General features: G+C 44.9%; 1 protein-coding gene across 3 annotated transcripts in view; it reads left to right on the top strand.

Annotated features, from left to right (window-relative positions):
• P2RX4 (purinergic receptor P2X 4) overlaps positions 1 to 22,235 on the top strand; it is a 245,170-nt gene that overhangs the window by 136,628 nt on the left and 86,307 nt on the right. For all 3 annotated transcript variants that reach the window (XM_086943006.1, XM_086943005.1, XM_086943007.1), the window contains exon 5: positions 4,205 to 4,301. In XM_086943006.1, coding sequence (XP_086799132.1) covers positions 4,205 to 4,301 — 97 coding nt within the window. The remainder of the gene's footprint in view (positions 1 to 4,204; positions 4,302 to 22,235) is intronic.

Here is a 22,235-nt window from a genome sequence, read left to right as displayed (position 1 = left end):
GGATGGTTGGTAGATCTTTTCGGCTCTTGGCGGCCAGGAGCTGGAATAAACTTCCTCTCGAGCATCAGTTGGAACCCTCCGAGACCAGGTTTAGAAGTGAGCTTAAAACACACTTGTTCCTTCATTGATAGGCCTGGGCGTCTTTATTCTGGGTATGGGGCTCTAGGATCTCGCACTTACTAGAGCGCGGGGACACGCCAGTGGGCGTAACTAGGCGCTTTATAAGCTTCCTTATTATTATTACTATGGTTAAGAAATTGCAAATTGTACAGAACTGTTCCGCACGACAACTCCTGAATCTTCCTAGCCGACAGTCAGCAGGGTCTGCTCTGGCCGCCCTTCATGGCTGCCCATTCAGCAGAGAGTGCAGTTTAAGGCTCTCTATATCTCACATAAGGTACTGTCAGGTTCTGGCCCTCCTATCATATGCTCGCTTATTTCCTCTTACCATCCTGAGAGAACCCTGCGATCAGGTAATAAACAGTTGGCAGCTGTACCTAGAATTAGGAAAGCACGTACAGTTGGTTGCCTCTTCTCATATAACGCAGCAAGGCTGTGGAATTCCCTCCCTCTTGTCATTCGGTGTGAAACCAACCATTTGGTCTTTCAGAAACGTATAACCTTTCTGTTGCCATAAACAGATATGTAGTTCTTTGGCCTCCAGCGCTAGGATACCTTTGGTAACCATGCGCTTTATACATGTTTTACAATTACAATCTCCAATATTGTGTAATAATGCATGAGAAAATGTTTCAGCCACAGATTACACATCAACACTTTCTTTTTTATCAATAGGAAAATCTTTTTCCCATCGCAGAAACCGCTTATTCTAAGCCCTATCCATTTTTGGGGTGTGCCTTTCCCATTCTGTCTCTTGGACTTGATTTACTCCTGACCTCGACATGTGTAAATCTGACTGTTTTCAGTGTGGGAAATGGGCGAGCAGAAGTTTGTGAACACCAAAAGTTAGGCTTGTTGGGATTCCCTCCCTTTCAGCTCTACTTTTTATGTGAGTACCTATTTTTACGAGTGTGAAACCATCTTTGGTGAATTGCAAAAGTTGTGTTACTAGCATTTGTAAAATCCAGTAGATATTTTGTAGGCTGATGACCTTCTGCTTTGTCATAGTTTATTTTGTTTGCAAATGTTTTTGTATGAAGGCGTGACACACAAATGGCCCCATAGCGATTTTGAGGGAGCTGCAAGGCCTTTACAGAAGTAAAACACACATTACTAACATGTATTTTGAATTGTAAAAGCACAGTGTAGGTGGCTTCTTAATGTGCGGCTGATGATAAAAGTATACAATCATCAATGATGGAGTTCTTGTTGAAGGCTTGGAGTAGCTACACCAGGTAGTGGCAGTAGTAGTAGTAACACCATTACTACTACTGGTGTATCTATTCATGAATAAAACGACTATATGAAAATGAAAACCAAATGATGTATAAAGTTACCAAGAACTGCTGTAATTTACTAGGTGTATCAATTTGATTCTAATAGTGCTATTCTCTCTCTCTTTTTTTTCAATGGATATTGAGGTTTATTTAATGGATTTAATGTTCTGGAATCTAAAGTATCGGGTTTTACTAATTATGTGATGTTATCGTGGCTCGTTTGTTATTGTTTTACAGAATTATTGATCAATACATTACTTAGTGGTAGTAGGAAGCAGCTAAAAGGCAATATAAACTATTAAACTAGGCATGGGAATGAGACCTGCTAAAGCAGGGTAGTCCTACCTCATCAAAATGAGAGCGCCCTGTATGGCGTATTGCCAAGGAACATCAGCAAAGGGTTGTTGATAGTGAGTGTAGAATGCATAGGGATCCAGGCTGTTATATAATAGTCTTCATTAAATTTACTTACGATTAAGATGGTAAAAATTGCATATTCAACAATGTTTGATAACTATCTTCAATCAGGAGTTTTTTTATTTGACTGTGTCCCTGCAAAGTTCTTGCTTAGATATTTTTCCTTAGGCTAAGCAAAACACTGCTAGAAAAATCCAAACAGCATCTTGCTGCTTTGTGTGGGTCACAAGCGTTTCACCTGTAAATGTTTTGCACCGAAGGCATAACATCAACTATACCATTATTTCAACCTAACTCTTCCTGTAAAATACATGCAGAGTGTTTGTAGTTTGTTGAAATTGGGGTTGAATGAAAGCTATATATATTTTTGTAATTTATCCAACAATCTTAGTTTAGCTCTAGAGGAGTGTTGTACCACTCCAAATTCTGGATTATTCATGAAGCCAAGTCATTCAGGCGAATGTTTTAGAGTAAATATGTTTTGTGCACACTTCTTTATGATGGGAAGCTAAAAATATATAGAAATCCAATAGATAATAGCAAATGTATTACCATCCAATTAAAATGATAGCCCGGAACAGTAAAGTCCCAACAATGCTGCCATGGACAATGCAAGGAAAAAGATTGGAATTAGGTTAATTTTTGGGATGTGGGCAACTGTGTTATTTGGTCCTGGGATCATCTGGCATCTACGGAAAACCTACTTGCTACAAACAGCTCTCAATGTCACTACGTTTTCTTACCCAGAATGTCCAGCACAGGTCAGACATTGGTTAAAAAACATAATTTCCTCAAATGTTTGTGATGGAAAATTCTGAAATTTGTGGGAAACAGCTAAACTCCCACCATTCAGTAAATCCCACGCCAATAAAAACAGTAGCTTGTGTGTATAGGTGTGGCTATTGTAACTGGCCAAACCTTTGACTGTATTAATTTTTTATAGTGTCAATGTGGTCTTCACATGGCCACATGTTTAGCCTATCCCTGTCTAGTGCAGTCGATCCACGAACACATGTGAAGGTACCACTTTTATTGGAAGAAGTATGGGTACATTGAATAGTAGGACATTTGCACTTTTCATAACGAACTGAAGTTTTCTGTAAAGGAAAGTGAAGAAATTGTGATTTTATTACCATTAATTTGATAAATGCAGGAGGTTATGGGTAATAAAATATGCTGGGGTTCATCTAAGCTACACCATCATGGATTCCCTGCGTTTCTAGTTTCAGGAATGTCTGTAGGTTCACTGGGTGTCAACCGACCCCAGGACCAAACGGTGTAGACACCCCCCTACGTACTCTTCTGCATCAAATACATTCCCTTGTGACCCTCTCAAACCATTAAAAACCCATACATGTCTCATCACCCCACACTCCGAAGACCCAGGAGAACACAGATTTGGATCAGGCCTTGGGAGGGATACGTTTCTGTTTGAGAAACACTTGAGGGAATTACCATGTTTAAAAAAAAAAAAATACTAAACATGTTGCAAAGGTGATGCTCTGATCAATTTCCCAACCATACAGTCAGGGCAAGAGAGTTCTAGCACTCCGCAATAGAAGCCTTATGATGTATAGTAGAATATATGGTGATAGGTTTCCACACAGCCCAGAGTTGATGCCTGTGGCCAAAACATAAGTAGCCTAATCGGACATTTCTCTCGCAGTTGCTTTAAAAATTTCCAAAATGCACTGCACCCTGTTTATTGCCTGAGGGCACCCTAAACACACAGAAAACATACACATATGGTACCCCTCACTCAGGAGACTGTGAGGAGCTAAGTTGGGGATTAAACCCTGACTGGGATGAGTTCTTGTGTGAGGGGGAGTGGAGGGAATTGCCTTTTTTTTAGGGGGGAATCTTTGTGTTGGAAAGGCCAGCCGGTGAGGGGAAGGGAGGTCTGTCTTGCATGAATAGTTTTGTCGCTCATACAGAACTAGAAAATATATTGTTACTATAATTTCTATCAAATTCTGAGTTATGAAATGAGCAGTGCATCATAAACCGTAATCCTGCCACAATGTTGTGATTTCATCTAAAATTACATATTTTGCAATGTCTGGGAAGCCTACACACTTTTGGTATTTTGGGGTCTCCAGACGGTAAGGGCAATATCTCTTAGGTTAGTGTTCTAGGATTTATATTTGACCATTTGAGAAATGCGACAAAGTATTACACAAATATGTTATAAAATACGTATGTGCTGAAAAACCATCGAGTTTTTCTTTGTGCTCTTAGAGACCAAATGGGTACATGTGTTTAAACAACCTAAAGCGGATTCTTTGAAATATGCTCTGATCCAGAGGTGCACATACACCCCTGTTTGAACGCCTCATACATGTCTGTTAATGTCCACACACTAACGGTCTTTTATTTTCTTTTGATTCTAGGAATTCAGACTGGAAATTGTGTCCCATATAGTGGCAGTGTGAGCACCTGTGAAGTCTACGCATGGTGTCCGGTGGAAAATGACACCTTTGTGCCAGAGTGAGTGACCGCTGCTTCCTAAGGAGGTATTTGGACAATGGTTCAAACAAAATAGTTTGAAAGACTAAAAGGTCAGAAATTAAAAATTCAAGACAAAGGCTTGGATACAAACAGTTTGAAAAAATAGAGAGAGATTGAAAATTCGGGGCACAAACAATACGGAGAAGTTAATCATTTGCACAAAGGTGAATGTTTATGGTATGAGTATGGGTATGGGTATGGTAAAAGATGAAAGCTGCAGAAAGGACATGGCTGGTTTAGGGATAGGAGATGGGGTAGAGGGAAAGTAAGATAAGGGTTATGGCTAGGGCTAGAGGTAGACTAATGTTAGGGTTAAGGCTAAGAAATTAGGAACAGTAAGGTTAGGGTTACGGCTAAGGATAGAGCTAGAGAAAGGTGCGGGTTGTTGCTAGAGATAGAGGTAAAATGAGGTGCGGGTTTTGGCTGAGGCTAGAGGTAGAGTAAGGTGCGAGTTATTACTAGGGATAGAGGTAGAGTAAGGTGCGGGTTGTTGCTATGGATAGAGGAGGAGTACGGTGCAGGTTGTTGCTAGGGATAGAGGTAAAATGAGGTGCGGGTTTTGGCTGAGGCTAGAGGTAGAGTAAGGTGCGAGTTATTACTAGGGATAGAGGTAGAGTAAGGTGCGAGTTGTTGCTAGGGATAGAGGTAGAGAAAGGTGCGGGTTGTTGCTAGAGATAGAGGTAGAGTAAGGTGTGGGTTGTTGCTAGGAATAGAGGGAGAGTAAGGTGCGAGTTGTTGCTAGGGATAGAGGTAGAGTAAGGTGTGGGTTGTTGCTAGGAATAGAGGGAGAGTAAGGTGCGAGTTGTTGCTAGGGATAGAGGTAGAGTAAGGTGTGGGTTGTTGCTAGGAATAGAGGGAGAGTAAGGTGCGAGTTGTTGCTAGGGATAGAGGTAGAGTAAGGTGCGAGTTGTTGCTAGGGGACAGTACGTGGGGAAGCCTTCTCGACTTCCCCACGTACTGTCAACTGTGGTGTCCCTCAGGGTTCTGCTCTTTCCCCTTTACTTTTCAACCTTTATATTTTCCCATTGGTATTTGCTTTACAGAAAATGGAGGCCACTGTATATAATTATGCAGATGACCTTCAACTCATTTTTGATTTTTCTTCTCCTTCAGGGGTTGGCAGTTTCCAGTCCGTCATGCTATTTATCCGAGACTGGATGAACACCAACCAGTTAAAACTCAACCCGGATAAGACAGAACTTGTGGCGACGGGCGGTGCTGCCAATCCCTGGTCTTCTTCCTTCTGGCCCTCTTCACTCGGACCCCCTCCCCTCCCTTCTTGTTCAGTTAAAACCCTTGGGATTATGCTTAACAACCAATTAACTCTCCACTCACACATTAATTCGGTGGTCTCTTCTTGTTTCTTTACATTACGAGTTATTCGGAAAGTTGCCAGATTCTTTACCACCTCTGCGCTAAAACTAATCCTGATGGCCATGGTCCTGTCAAAAATTGACTACGGCAACATCATTTATAATGGTGCTCCTGCTTATGCTTTGCAGCGCCTACAGCTAGTACAAAACTAGGCTGCCCGCCTGGTTTTTGGCCTGTCTAGGTCCCACCATACGACCCCTCTGCTCAGGAGCCTACATTGGCTCCCCATAAAACAACGAGCCAGGTTCAAGCTAGGGTGTCTGACTTTTCAAGCAAGAGCAGGCACAGCCCCTGCCTTTATCAATTCGGCAATTTCTCCCTATGTCCCTTCTAGGGACCTCCGCTCCTCTAGCCTAGCCTTGCTAACTACGCCCCGGTTCAAAAAGAAGCGGGCAGGGGGGCAGAAGTTTGCCGTACTCGCACCCACCTTTTGGAATGACCTCCCCCTACCTTTAAGACTCTCTCCCTCCTATATGGAGTTTCGGAGGTCACTAAAAACGCTATTATTCCAGCAGGCTTTTGGCACCTAGCTCTCCTTTTGTTCTCCTAGGGACCTCACCAGCGCCATGAAACTGACTCAGTGTACGTGCGCTTTACAAGTTCTTTTAAATTCAAATTCAAATAGAGGTAAAATGAGGTGCGGGTTGTTGCTAGGGATAGAGGGAGAGTAAGGTGTGGGTTGTTGCTAGGGATAGAGGTAGAGTAAGGTGCGGGTTGTTGCTAGGGATAGAGGGAGAGTAAGGTGCAGGTTGTTGCTAGGGATAGAGGTAAAATGAGGTGCGGGTTGTTGCTAGGGATAGAGGTAGAGTAAGTTGCAGGTTGTTGCTAGGGATAGAGGTAGAGTAAGGTGCGGGTTGTTGCTAGGGATAGAGGAGGAGTACGGTGCAGGTTGTTGCTTGGGATAGAGGTAAAATGAGGTGCAGGTTTTGGCTGAGGCTAGAGGTAGAGTAAGGTGCGAGTTATTACTAGGGATAGAGGTAGAGTAAGGTGTGGGTTGTTGCTAGGGATAGAGGTAGAGTAAGGTGCGAGTTGTTGCTAGGGATAGAGGTAGAGTAAGGTGTGGGTTGTTGCTAGGGATAGAGGTAGAGTAAGGTGTGGGTTGTTGCTAGGAATAGAGGGAGAGTAAGGTGCGAGTTGTTGCTAGGGATAGAGGTAGATTCAATTTCAATTCAAAAGTGCTTTATTCGAGTATTACTCATAAAAGCAGACAAACAAACACATAATAAAATACAATTAAATTACAGGATCGAATATGACTCAAGCACATTGCACATTAAAAAACAAATGGAATTACATTTCATCATACTTTATACAATCCAAGGTGCAGAGTTCATGTGATAAAATGCAGATTAAAAAGAACAATCCAATATCACTATTATAAATCAATATGATTTTTAAAAAAATTTTTAAATTTTTTTTCATCAGATAAGACACCTCGCGTGGGAACAGAGAATAGATAATCTAGCAGTCTCTGTTCAACTAAGCAGAGAGTAGTTACCCTACTAGCAATCTCTGCCTAATTACCCACGCCCACCCCAAGTACTTTGCAGTCGCTATTATAATCCAGGTTAAGGAGGTAGATTTTACAATACGTAGAGCTACCATACTACTTTTAGTACCCAGGTTTCTACACATAGGAGCCAACCAAACACGTCTGGGAGCTGAATATGCATAACAGGAGAACAAAAAGTGACCCAACGTTTCCTTTCCTTCCCCACATACTGGGCAGGTAGCTGGACCTCCATCTCTCCATTTTGATGTTAAGTTACGTAGAGGTAGAGAACCAGCCCTCATTTGGAAAAACAGTTTCCTATCCATGGGTTTCGTTATAAAATCCCAATACATTTCATACGTAGGAAACAGCTTAGCTTCAAGAAAAGCAGTAGTCATAGACCCATTGTTAATACTAAGCAAACTCCTGTTTTCAACCCGTTCCCAGAAAAGATTTTTTATAAATAACTTAGATGGAAAAGATGACCCGGTTGGATTGGACCACAGTTCGTTTAACCCTAGTTCACATAATGCTGATTTTAATGATCTGAACCATCTGATTTTGTTAAATCGGTCTGCTTTGATGACATCAGCAAACCCTGCTGCATAATGTGACAACTCAGGGGTGGTCCAGATTCTACGCCAATATAATATCGGACGAAGTTTACACATTGCCGAGATTTCTTTTCTACCAAGGTCATATCTGAGAGGCAAAAGGGGGCTGCTCTGTGGGGTGCCTGTTAGTTTCCGAAGGAAGTTATTCTCCGATATCTGTAACTCCTGGAGGTTTTCTTGCCCCCACAACTCTGCCCCATACAAAGCTGACCCTATTGCCTTTGCCTCGTATATGATCAGGGGTGGTTTAATCGGTTTGGTCAATGATTTACTATGCTCCTTAATGATGGTACCAGCCAATTGCTTGTGTCTTAGTACTGCAATATTTAAATGTTGGTTCCATCTATTATCATTAGAAATGTGAATCCCCAGGTAAGTAAAAGAATTTACTACTTCAAGGTAACGCCCACTCATGGATATTTTAGATTTAAAATTTCTACAAGGATTAAAAACCATGAGTTTTGTTTTAGCTGCGTTTACCTCCAAGCCGTGGTCACTACAAAACTTGTCAAAAATTACCAGTGCCTTTTGCAGACCGCTAGGGGATTTCGATAAAATTAAGGTGTCGTCTGCGAACATTAAAATAGGAACTTTTACACCTGCAAGCGAGGGAGCATCCACAGGCTGAGATTGCATGCGGGAAACAATGGCATTAATAAAAAGGGTAAATAATGTTGGTGCCATTGAACAACCCTGTCGAACCCCACGCTCAACAGGGAAATCGACAGTGTCGTTTCCATAGCCACCCCATTGAATTTTAGCATAAGTACCCTCATGGAGTCTCATGATCAAGGTCAGCATGGTCATTGGGACCCCCAGAGCTGCCAGCACCTCCCACAATTTAGCCCTCGGCACCAGGTCGAATGCAGCCCGTAGGTCAACAAATGCTGCGTAAAGACTGCATCCACCCAGTACCACGGTCCTCCATTGAATCAATTGAAAACGAAAGACCTGGTCCACAGTGCTGGTTGCTCTGCGAAACCCAGCCTGAAAAGGAGATAGAACATTCTGCTCCTCTGCCCAATTAAGCAGGTTGTTAATGATTACACGCCCTACAACCTTTTGAACAGTGTCAATTAAGCTGATAGGGCGGTAATTGCAAGGTTGGGCACGGTCTCCCTTTTTGTATACTGGGATAATAACAGCACCCCGCCAGGATACCGGAATATCAGCGCCCCTAGCAATGTGATTTAGTAAAAGGCAGATGTATTTACTCCACCTATCGGTGTCATTTAAGAAGACATCCGCAGGGACTCCGTCAATACCCGGCGCTCGGCCACTGTGTACAGATTTCAGGGCAGACAGTACTTCACTCTGAGCAAAGATGTCATCATCTGCGAACAGGTAAGTAGGGCAGGAACTGATACCAAATTGGTCCCTGGAAGAGTACTGCTCGCTGAAAAATTTGACCCATGCGTCATGAGAGACATTATTATTGGGAGCTTCTGGGGACCTATCGTGACCCCATTTGACAATATGCCAAAATATTCTGGAGTGTTTGCGGTCACTTGCACATTTCAGCTTCTGCCAGTGGGCTTCGTCCCATTCTCTTTTTGCCCTAGCAATACAGTTTTTATAGTGCTTTCTGGCAGATCGAATCTCAACCAAGTTGTTACTCTTGATCGCAACTCCTAGATTGATTCTTGCCGCCCTACAATCTTGATTATACCACTTTGCTGCTTTGCATGGGCAGACCCTCTTATTATGTGCAGGTTTTAAAAAGAAACTTTTAACTTCATTAAAAAGAATCGTGTGTGTTTTTGTGATATCTTCGTATCCCTGTGAAGTCCCAACTACACTCTCCAGTGCCACAATGGCCTTGTCTGTCGCTGCTCCTATTTTTTCGAGGACCTGCTGATCAGTCTTGACACCTGACCACCTTAACCTACGCATATTATTGGATGGAACAATCGTCGGGATCAAAAGTTGGTCACAAGGGGTTGGTGTTATTACATTAAACGTCCACCAATTATGAGAGACACATAAAGGGTCGTGATCGCTTTCTGGCCTTGCTGTTACCACCATGTCACTAAGAGATGACCATATAGATATGCTACAAATGACATAGTCAATGCGACTTTTATTTCGCCCATTATTAAAAGTCATGGCAGGAACACGATCTGATTTGGTTCGACCATTCAGGGCTCGTAGCCCATACTCCAGACACATTGCGTTTAAGCCTAGTATGTCAGCCGTCCAGCGAGTTATCGGTGGAGTGTCTAATGTGGGGATGTCCCATAGCTTATCTTCCTCTGCACCGAGAGGAGAGTCACCAGTGATGAGAGGTTCAAAAGTGCGATTTAAATCGCCTGCAATTAGAATGTTTTTCCCTGCAGAATGTGTCTCAAGGAGATTAAAAAGACTCAAAAGAACCTCAGATTTACCTTTGTTTCCACCTCTAGCATAGATATTGTAAATATCTATGGAGATGGGTAGATCACTAGTCAGTCTGATAAGCTGGATGTCTTTTTGGTCAAGCTCCACACACTTTACAACAGTTTTTAGAGACTGCCTGATCCATATAGTAAGACCCCCCATCGGCCGCCCTTTAGGGCCCTTAGTAGCAGGAACATGAAAATTTATATACCCCAAAGCAAAGACAGGGTCACACGCCCAAGTCTCTTGAAAGATGCAAAGATCGTACTTATTAATAAATCCAAACCAGTCAGCACAATCCAACTTGGAACATAGTCCAGCCACATTCCAAGACAAAAGATTCCCTGTGTTAGATATCGTAAGGGAACAAGGGTTTGTAATAGTCTCTTGTATCATCTTTCCCCCAGTGTCCTTAGTAATAATATTTTCATTGGATAGGCCTGCTAAATCGTCAAAGGGATACCCCTGAGTACAATCTTTAGTTAAATTGCTGACCACACCAATAGTTCTTTCGTCACAGACAATCAAAGGCATAGAGTTACAAATAAGTGGTTGTCAGTCACAAGCATTCAAGTTTGATAAAGCAGAGAAACGATTTTCCAACCCCAAGCCCCAGTCCACTGAGGCAACATCCTTCCTCCCCCTCTTAGTCACAATGTTCCATTTGGTTCTCAAGATACTTGAATTTGGACCACTTCCCTTTCTTGGGTAGAAGAAGTCCAAAGTCAATGGAACAATTGAGGTTGATCTCCGCTGTGGTGGTAAGATGTTGGGCAAGATGTTAGGCAAAACCCCTGGGTCAGAAAAGTGAAGGACAACACACTCCCCCTTAAACTTTTTTACCCTGTCCCCAATCCACTGAACCCTTCTCGCATTTACAAGCTCTTCAGAGAGTTGCTGCTTTCCCCATGGAGAGATTACCATGTTGTTGGTCAACCATGATAGAGATTTATTTATTAAGGTGAAGGACTGGGTTATTTAGAACCCAGCGGTGCCAGGGCACAACACCTGAAACCTTCGTGGGTAACCTGCTCCGGCGTACGAATCACAGAGACACGGGACACTTCCTTCGGCGTCAAAGATTCAAGGTTTATTTACTGCAGGGAACACAGAAGTCACGACAAGTACAACACGTGCAACTTGGGGAGACTGCTTCAAATTGGTTCTGTGGATCGCTCCTTTTATACACGATTTGCCCATAGGTTTGCATAGCAGACAAAGGTTTACAACCCGGTTCCCACAATTATACCCGAGAGGGGTCGCTTTGGTCACTTTGATACTCATAAGGTCCAGAACATAAGTACGGAAACATTTGGCGGTTCCCAACTGTAAAAACCCATCTTCCCATCATTAGTGCATTCCAATCAGCAGTAAAACAGTTCGAAGTAGGAACAAGGACAGGTGCAGAGGAAGATGGAGACAGTGGGGAGATCGGAAAGGGTATAAAAGGGGAGGTATCGGGAAACACGAGATACAGGCATCAAAGGGACGTGCCTAATGAGATGCACGGCTGAGACAATAAGCCGGTACGGCAAGATGAGCCTCGAGCGGCGCCATCTGCCTTACAGGATCATCCCCCTCATCATAAAGACACTTACAAAGGACATGTGTCTTCCGCAAATATCTTGGGAGTCCCAGGGTCGCGAAGCGGACAACGTCCGTTCGCTGGCTACTTGAGGGCAAGAGACAAAATGGATGCCGTATCTAAGATGGAACCCGTGGGTACAGATAGAAATACCCACGTATCAGACGAACGGTTTAGGTTAGTACGGCGAAACTGCGTACACCCACTAAACTCGTCATTTGCGGTTCATAGATACCAGACTCGACTATATTCGTGCGAGTCGAAAACACCACTTACAATTGTCACGGAACCTCAGACGCTCCTTTTGCCCTCATGTAGGCAAGCACTAGTCGGAATCATACTCGATATTCATCAGACCATCTAGATGTTGCTGTAGCATAGCTCTGTCCAACCGAGTTCCATTGGTAACAGGTGGCTGTCTCATACACGTTGTAGCACAGAGGCCACATAAGGCAGGACCGCACTGCATACAAAGGCAACACGTGAACAGGAACGCCACGACAACTCCGATGATCATCAGAATCTTCCAACCCCAAGTCGACATCAGGCCCCAAAACCACCCGAGTAGCGTCCAATCCCCTACATCCACGTGTATGGATTCGGAGATTTTATGCAACTTTGAGATGGCTTGATAGACAGTCGGAGCGTTATCAGGAATGAAAATACAGCAGCTCGAATGGATCACCTTACATACCCCACCTCGATCTGCTAAGATCACGTCTAAAACCATACGGTTTTGTAACGTCATAAGTCTATCCGCCTGAAGTTCTGTGGTGATATTACCAAGGGCACTGGCAGTAATATTAGCTGTCGATTCTACCACTCGAGTCAACTGTCTCAGGTTCCTACTATTAACCATAGGTCCCCAAAACGGAAGGAAACCCTTGAAAAAGTCTCCCGCCTCTTGACCGGCAGTATCCTCTTCGCTAATTACACCTCTCACAACTCTAGTCTTGTGATAATCTGCATCTACAGTGAACGTCGGAGGCAACAAATTTGCAATAAAGCATGAGCCCATGAAGTCAGAGGGCAACCATGCATACGCACGATCATGACAGATAAAGTATATACCCTTGGCAGCCAGAAACACAGGGGACGAGACCATCGGCAGAATGTAATTTTCAGTGCAAGCACTCTCTCCAAGTCGGGCTTTCGATCTTCGGCCACAACCCATTAGACAAAAATTACCAATGTGGGGTACGACCCATATCGGAGGTGAGCTTTTAAGCTGTTTTTCACTAGTGAACACACTATACTCGCCTCTACTCAGGACCCTGTAGGCTTGTACCTCTTCTTCTGGAATAAGCGAGGGATCATAGATATCGCTATCTAAATCCTCTATTGCTATAGACAAAGGTTTTTGATACGAGGTAGGACCAGAGTAGGGGGAACGTGGTTCTCGACTGGGGTGAAAACCTAGTGCGCTTCGAAACATTGTTTGAAATGCTCGAGCAGACCCTTGGGAACTATACGGTAACACCAGATATGGAATTCCCTTATCCGTGGTATGTGGCATCAACCCACACACCCAACAATTAGTAGTGTTAACCACTAACTGATGCTGGTGAAGGAGCTGAATAAAGGAATTATTACGGAATTCTGCACGTCTAGCCTGCTCGTGTTCTGGTAGGACGTGAAAAGAATGGGGAGATGCAACAGTGGTAAGTTTAGGATCAGGTGTAGGAGTAGGTAAGACAGGAGATAGAAAACAAAACATCATGTAGTACACCCCACCCGCCAATAATGCAGAAACAGTCAGGAATAATACAAACACTTGGAATATAAAACATTTGGTACGACTGAGTTGTTGCAACTTGAATCTTTGTGCCTGAGCTTCTTCCAAGTCCATCAGCTTCGAGAACGCCATCCCCTACGACCGTCCGCAACGTCTCTTGACGCACTTCGTTCCGTGTAGCAGCAGTCAATCCCTAGGAGTTCCCAGGAACCGACGGTCTTTAACCTAGTGTCAAGACCTGCTAACCAGAAGGAAGTACACGCGCGGCCCTACGGCCTTTATTCCACAAATATATATATATATACGAAAACAATGTCTCTCAACTGTGGAAGCAAAAGTACAAGGAACGAAACTCAATGTATATATACAAAAATAATCACAATAATATGAATGTTCAAACTGATCACGGAAAACGGGATAATGCAGTTGTCAATTAAGCAAAGCAGGATCTTTTATTAGTCTTTAGTGCTAGATCGCAAAAAGTATCGGGTTTTCCCAGGACGTGTCTGCTCGTCAAACAACGGATCCGTTGAAGAGACAACGTCCTGCTGATCAGTTGAATGTTCTGGTCTTGAGCCTTTTGATGACAAATGTTCAACAGTGTCTTTCTGCTGCACTGAGGATTCTCCGACAGGTTGTGCGTCACTAAAAGGTACAAACGCCGGCAATCCTTCGGTTTCAGTTAATGCAATGCCTCTCCTCACCCACGGGTCTGCCGGCAAAGGAATAGGGACTTTCTTCGTGTGGGTGGCGTGCACCCAGTTCTTCCGTCCCTCAAGACGAACAGCAGTCCTCGTGGCAAGGAGAACCTGGTAGGGTCCAGTGAACCTCGGATCCAAATTGTTCTTGCGCGAAAAGTTCCGCGTCACCACCCAATCTCCGGGCTGGAGCTGGTGGCCTGGACCCTCCGTCTGCGTCGGCAGTGCGTCGTAAACCTGTTGGTGAATTAACCTCAGTTTAGCAGTCAAGTCATGAAGATAATCGATCAACATTGGATACTCAAGATCGCAGAACACACCTGGCCTAGGAACCCCCCAAACATTCGCAGGACGACCGAACACTATTTCATAGGGGCTAAGCCCTACTCGGGAGTGTACAGTCGCCCTAGTTGACAGTAATGCTAAAGGTAAAGCGTCAGGCCACGAGAGACCAGTCGTAGCCTGAATCTTTGCTAGTTTCAGTTTAAGGGTGCCGTTATACCCTTCAACCAAACCAGCTGACTGGGGATGATTGGCGCTGTGGAATTTCTTTACACACACTCTTCATCACACTCCCCACAAACTCACTTCCGTTATCTGACCACACGACTCTAGGCATTCCATACCGAGGAAAATATTCCTTCAGTAGGATTTTCGCAGTAGACAAAGCAGTATTGTCTTTGAGAGGATAGGCCTCAATCCATCGGGAGAATGCGCAAACCACAACTAAAACATACTTCAGGTTATTGCATCGCTCCATATGGATGAAGTCCAATTGAATCACCTCAAAGGGACATGAAGGGGGAGCAAAACTGCCGGGAGGAGTTGGGGTTCCCTTGCCAGGATTATACAACATGCACACCATACAGTTCTTAACCGAGCGTTCAGCACACTTCGTGATACCATCATTCTTCCACACAGAGGACAGCAACTTACAAATACCTTTCGCGCTAATATGTGCTAACCCATGCGCCATTGTCACAACAGCCAGCACATACGCATCAGGCAACATCCATCTTTTCTGATCCGATCAATCCAACAACCATTTGCATCCAACTTTCCCGTACTTTCTTTCCACTTCGTCTTTTCAGTCTCGGTGGCCTCATTCTGAATTTCTTTCACACTTTCAATGGTGTCTTCACACATGCTTGACTCTGTAGGCCACCTAACCGAACTCGTCACATACATTCGAGTGCTAAGGTTCCGGGCAGTCTCCTTAGCAATCTCATCCGCAAACGCATTACCACGACCAACATCATCCGTCACCTTACGATGCGCACTACATTTAACAATTGCTACCTGCTTAGGCAATGTCAGTGCATCCAAAAGATCATTCACAAGCTGGCCATGCTGAATCTTCGTACCATGCGATGTCAGAAAACCTCTCTCTCTCCACAATCGTCCAAAGCTATGGGCGACGCCAAACGCATATTGGCTGTCGGTAAACACATTCACACGTTTCCCTTTCGCTAACACACACGCTCTAGTGAGAGCGATCAGCTCTGCAGCTTGGGCAGAATTCTGATTCAATCTTGCAGTCTCAACAACAGTATTCAACGTTACAACAGCATAAGCAGTAGTCACATCGCCATTCGGCAACTTAAAACATGAACCATCCACATACAGCGTTCCATCTGGGTCTTCCAATGGGGTGTTTTTAAGGTCCACTCGACCTTTGGTTTCCTCCTCTGTCCTCAAATAACAATCATGTTCTGTTATTTCATCTGACTCTGAGCTAATTGGTAACAAAGTCGCCGGATTCAGGACATTACAACGTTTTATCTGGATATGACTTGCCAGCAACGTCAACTCGTACCCAGACAATCTCGCACTCGTCAAGTGCTGAGTTTTCGTACGATTTAAAAGAGTATCGACTGCATGCGGAACCATCACCGTAAGCATATTATCCATGACCAATCCTGCTGACTGTCGGATGGACACCGCCGCTGCCGCTGTTGCTCTCAGACAACTCGGCAACGCTCTAGCTACCGGGTCCAAGGTCGAGGAAAAATATGCACATGGACGTTGCTTACCGCCAAAAAGTTGCGTTAAGACACTCAAAGCACAACCTTCTCTCTCGTGAACATATAACGTGAATGGCTTACTGTAGTCAGGAGTGCCTAACACAGGAGCCGAACACAATGAGTCACGTAGTTCAGAAAAACTCTTCTGACATTCTTCCGTCCATGGTAAAGGAGTAGAAACATCCTTGCACGTAAGAGCCACCAATGGTTTCGCTAGCAATGAAAAGTTTGGAATCCATTGCCTGCAGTATGACGTGATACCTAGAAAGGCACGCACATCTCTTTGGGTTGTTGGCACAGCCATTCGCGCAATTGCTGCAATCCTCTCTGGGGTCAACCGCCTTCCCTCCTTTGACAATAAGTGACCTAAATAGGTAACTTCTTGACAACAATATTGGAGTTTAGAAGGTGACACCTTGTGATTTAACTCGCAGAGATGTTGCAGCAACGACACCGTAGCGATTTTGCAAATGTCCTGAGTATCAGCAGCCACCAATAGGTCATCAACGTATTGTATTAAGGCCGCACCATCCGGCAACCTAAACGCATCCAGTTGACCCTTCAAGGCTTGACTGTAAATTGATGGACTTTCACAGTAGCCCTGAGGAGCGCGTTTGAACCGGAAGCTGCGTCCACCGAGAGAGAAACCGAAGAGGTCTCTGCTCTCCTCTGCAATCGGGATGCTGAAGAACGCATTCTTCAAGTCAATCACCGAAAACCACGATGCAGAAGCTGGAATCAGAGTCAGTAGCGCCGTGATGTCAGGCACAACGGGAAACTGAGGAACCACAATTTTATTCACCTCCCGTAAATCGATAACAAAACGATAAACAGGCGGTTTTGAAGGATCAGTACGTTTAAGAATGGGCAGTACAGGGCTGTTGCACACGTTTCCCCGAGTCTCTTCAATAACGTCTTTCTCGATCAGATCATAAATGATCGCTAACAGTGCTCGTTCACCATCAAGAGAGATACGGTACTGGGGAATACGTGGCAATCGCACATTAGATTTCAACTGAACAACATAAGGGGAGATGTCAAGCAGGCCCACATCATTGGGACCTGTTGCCCACAAAGACGCAGGAAGAGAACTCAATTCCGGTGGAAGCTTATCGAGAGACAAATACATAGGTGAGACAACCCTCTCTCCCAGCGTAAGCTTTACACCCGCGGGAGAACAGTACAGAGTTGCATACAAACGTTTAAGCAAATCCAGACCCAAAAGATTTTCACCACACCCAGTAGTCAAAATCAACGGAGCTTGAAGTTCACGAGGCCCAATTGTAAGGGGCAAAGGGCGCGAAACTGGATTGCTAACGGGGGCGCCAGAGAATCCAACGGAAACATTTGTTAAGCCAGACAAAGGTGCGCCAGGGAGTTTCGAATGCATAATAGAACTTTTCGCTGCACCAGTGTCCAACAGAAAAGGCTCAACGACGCCCGATGTAGCAACTGCGACGTAAGGCCCTCTCTGATCAACCGTTCTGATACCACTCCCTCTCCTTGTCTATGGCTGTCCTAATAATTACTGTCGTCAGTTCCCTGATCGACGTAATAATCGTCTACATTGTACTGCGCAGATCGTCTTTGCGATGATCCACGTTGATCGAAACAGTTATTAGAATTAGATGAATTATCAGAACGATCATTCTGAGCACCACGACCTCTACCACCTGACGTCTGCTGTGAACCACCACGACCTCCTCTAGATGAATTACTACTATTACGATCGTTTAGAACAGGACAATCGAATTTGATATGACCCTCCTGTCTACAATAGGCACATTGATTGTACCCTAACGATGATCTTTGGAAAGAGTAGTCATTACGAGGTTGTGATCGGTTCGATTGCGACTGCGATCTATTCTGTTGGGGTGCATTCTGATTCGAACGTGGAGGAAACGCCTGCTGTAGCAACACTTTAGTTTTAAGCTCTTTCGTCTTTTTCTCAGCACTGTCGTTCTCCTCTTTCTCTCTATTCTCATAATATTGTGCTGTGGCCAATATCTGAGCTGAGGTAGAAACGGCCCATGCACTTTCTGAATTCTTTAATTTATTGCTCAAATCGGGCAATAAGTTTGAAACAAATTTATCCACGAACAACCGTTGACCACCCTCAGTACCCATATCCTGTCCACTATGGTCAATGAATGCCTCTTCGAACCTCGTAAAGAAGTCGGAGACACTCTCGTCCTTCTTCTGTTTACAAGCCGACAATTTATCCCAATTCACTCTCATAGCTGGAATAAGAGTTTTCATTAACGTTATTATTCTTTGAGGAAGATCAGCAATCAGCTGGTCAGGTTTAGCACCACCAGTTTGTCGGGCATCCGCCGCTACAATGGCAGCCCAAGCACCACCTAATTCATTCGGATGATTCTCCTGACGAATCTTAGCCCACACCGGTTGCGGTACGATATTGCCGAACAGCATGTCAATATCGGCGAGATTCATTATCGTAGCGTCTACGAGCTGCGATAATTCCTTATAGTACCCTGCAGGGTTTTTGCGAGGGTCAGGCAAAGATTGCTTCACCTGTAACACTTCTGATCGTTTCCACAGGAGGTGTATCCACACTCTCTGAAAGAACGGCAAGATCGGAGGAGCAGCTGCGGGATTACCTGGCATCCACACTGGTGGAACTTCGCGCATAGGAAACTGACCAGATTCATCTGGCTGTCTTTCAATATCCTCAACAAACAAGGCTTGGGGTATAGGAGTGGGACGGAAAGATAGCAACCGCTCAACCGCACGTCGAACGTTGGTATCCACTATCAGTCCAGTCGAGAACTGAAGCTGTAGATCGGACAAAGCGGTCAGCACCTCGTCAGGTGCATCGGCCGATATCTGATCGCGAAGGACCTTACACATTTCCTCGAACACAAATCTTTGGGTTGGTATATTGAATTGACAAAATGTGTCGAGTACAATACGGGGTGGATTTCTAAGAGGATGTGTCATCCAACCCATCGCCATATTATATAGCGAGGCGCGTTCCCTATTACCGGGAAGCTGACTACGTCTCTGAGGACCATCTGAACCAGCGGACCCAAGAACAGGTCCGAGTGAATGAAAGAAGTTAGCCGCAACAGGAGAAGTACGGCTACGAACAGAGGGAGAAGTATAGGACACAGGACTGACAAGTGAAGGGGTAGAAACAGTAGCGACAGCTGGAGTTAACAGAGCAGGAGCAGTAGCGGGAGCAGGAGTATGTGGAAGCGGAGGAGCAGTAGGAATAGCAACAGACAAAGGAGCAGGAACAGTCGGAAGAACGGGTGCAGGTTGAGGAACAGGCAAAGGAAGAACGGGTGGAAGAATTGGTACAGGAGGAACCACAGGAGCTGCGGCACCCTGTACGTACGGAGGTGGCGACTTCATAAGATAGGACATTAAAGAATCCTCAACTGGTTCTTCCTTCTTATCCGACTCCGTAGGCAAAGCAGGATAGCATTTATCTATGATCATACGCTGTAGTCTATCAAACACTTCCTTTTCCTTAACCTCCTTATCATGCTGAAACTGCTCTGCTTTCTTTACAATGGTAGCAACGCTATCTCGCTGATTTCGTTTAGTCTGTCTGATTTCTTTCTGTCGGGCTTCTTTACGCCACAACCGAAAGGCATCAAACATGGCCGGCCTTGACTTTTTCTCGAACAATTTAGCCTCTAGGTTGTCTAAAATCGGGGTCTCAAAGCTACCATGAGGTGGCCAACTAAGGACACCATCCTTCTTCGTGTAACGGACCCAGTAATCATTAAAAGTAATCGGGCCTAGCCCATGCTTACTGTACAGTTCATAAGTCGGAGTTCCAACCGGAGGTATCGGACACGAGTCCTCCAGTCGGGAATCCACACCACAAGGTCTGAAACAACTAAACAAAGTACTGCGACCAGGCATCTTGCACACTAGCCGAGTTTCACAAACGTCAAGGGTTACGGGATTTACCAAGTCCCTGTAAAGAACAAAAACCCTCGGTTTTTGGCGGCTGCAGTCGTCAAACAACACAACAAAGGACCAAGAACTCCAAATGCAATGGAACCATGCAACCACTAAGCAACCACAACCAAGAACTCTGGGAGCGACCCACAAATACTTAACTCAAAGATCGATGGCGTCACCAGGAAGGCCCGTCAATCGTCTCGCTCTACCAAGGTCTACGCCAGGCGCCAAAACAGGTCTACAGTCAGGGCAGCAGTCCGTCGCAGCCGTCAGGAGGCGGGAATCTTCGCGGGAAAAGTCTTCGGGCCACTTATTTCGACAACGGGATCGATGAAGCGGAGTGCACCTTCCCTCGGAGATTTCACACGAAGTTCCTCACGATCGTCGGGCTTGGACCGGTACCACTGATGCAGCCCCACGTTGGGCGCCAACTAAAGGACTGGGTTATTTAGAACCCAGCGGTGCCAGGGCACAACACCTGAAACCTTCGTGGGTAACCTGCTCCGGCGTACGAATCACAGAGACACGGGACACTTCCTTCGGCGTCAAAGATTCAAGGTTTATTTACTGCAGGGAACACAGAAGTCACGACAAGTACAACACGTGCAACTTGGGGAGACTGCTTCAAATTGGTTCTGTGGATCGCTCCTTTTATACACGATTTGCCCATAGGTTTGCATAGCAGACAAAGGTTTACAACCCGGTTCCCACAATTATCCCCGAGAGGGGTCGCTTTGGTCACTTTGATACTCATAAGGTCCAGAACATAAGTACGGAAACATTTGGCGGTTCCCAACTGTAAAAACCCATCTTCCCATCATTAGTGCATTCCAATCAGCAGTAAAACAGTTCGAAGTAGGAACAAGGACAGGTGCAGAGGAAGATGGAGACAGTGGGGAGATCGGAAAGGGTGTAAAAGGGGAGGTATCGGGAAACACGAGATACAGGCATCAAAGGGACGTGCCTAATGAGATGCACGGCTGAGACAATAAGCCGGTACGGCAAGATGAGCCTCGAGCGGCGCCATCTGCCTTACAGTATCATCCCCCTCATCATAAAGACACTTACAAAGGACATGTGTCTTCCGCAAATATCTTGGGAGTCCCAGGGTCGCGAAGCGGACAACGTCCGTTCGCTGGCTACTTGAGGGCAAGAGACAAAATGGATGCCGTATCTAAGATGGAACCCGTGGGTACAGATAGAAATACCCACGTATCAGACAAACGGTTTAGGTTAGCACGGCGAAACTGCGTACACCCACTAAACTCGTCATTTGCGGTTCATAGATACCAGACTCGACTATATTCGTGCGAGTCGAAAACACCACTTACAATTGTCACGGAACCTCAAAGGAAGATGTTGTTTCGTGCTCTCCTTGGACCAAGGGAGGGACATTAGCAAGGACAAGTACCAATGGGGAAGCTTCAACTACAAGCTCAAAAGTCCCTTTCTCAGTGATTGGGTCAACAGCAACGGGAACTGGGATCGAAACATTAGGAGCATCACCAGAGAAAATAATCTTGGGTGCCATTTGAGGATTTGATACCGGGGTAGGGATAAATCCGCTGTTAACTACAGTGACTGATTTGCTCAGAGTAGACTCAATCCTGGCGGAAACATTTTCCGGGAGTTTACCTATCTCGCCCAGGGTTTTTTCTAGTAAGCCTTCTAGTCGGTTAACCTCAGAGGTTAACTTATCTATTTTACTGACCAGAGGTTTAACCACACCTTTAATTTTTGTATCCATTAGTGCCAGTAGTTTGTTAAATTGGGCATTTGAAAGTGTAACATAAGCCTCACTAGTCAGATCAATCTCCTCTTCCTCTGAAAGTTTCCTCGGGAGGTTTGCTACTTTGTTCTTGGCTGACCTTAGACCCTCCCGTTTCCCCGGGATTAAAATGGGAGCTGCAGGGGAGATTGAGGGCTCATTACTAGTGGATATCTCTATCAAAGCTTCATTAACACTATTGTCTTCAATTCCAGCGACAATACCACTAGGCTGAATGACAATAGTATCAGGAAGAGAATCAAGTATTTCACCATTTGAGCTACTATTGATCTGAAGCCCAAAGGGAT

The sequence above is a fragment of the Lissotriton vulgaris genome, chromosome 11 (genome assembly GCF_964263255.1).
Source record: "Lissotriton vulgaris chromosome 11, aLisVul1.2, whole genome shotgun sequence".
Lineage (NCBI taxonomy): Eukaryota > Metazoa > Chordata > Amphibia > Caudata > Salamandridae > Lissotriton > Lissotriton vulgaris.
This window is presented reverse-complemented; position numbering and strand designations above follow the sequence as displayed.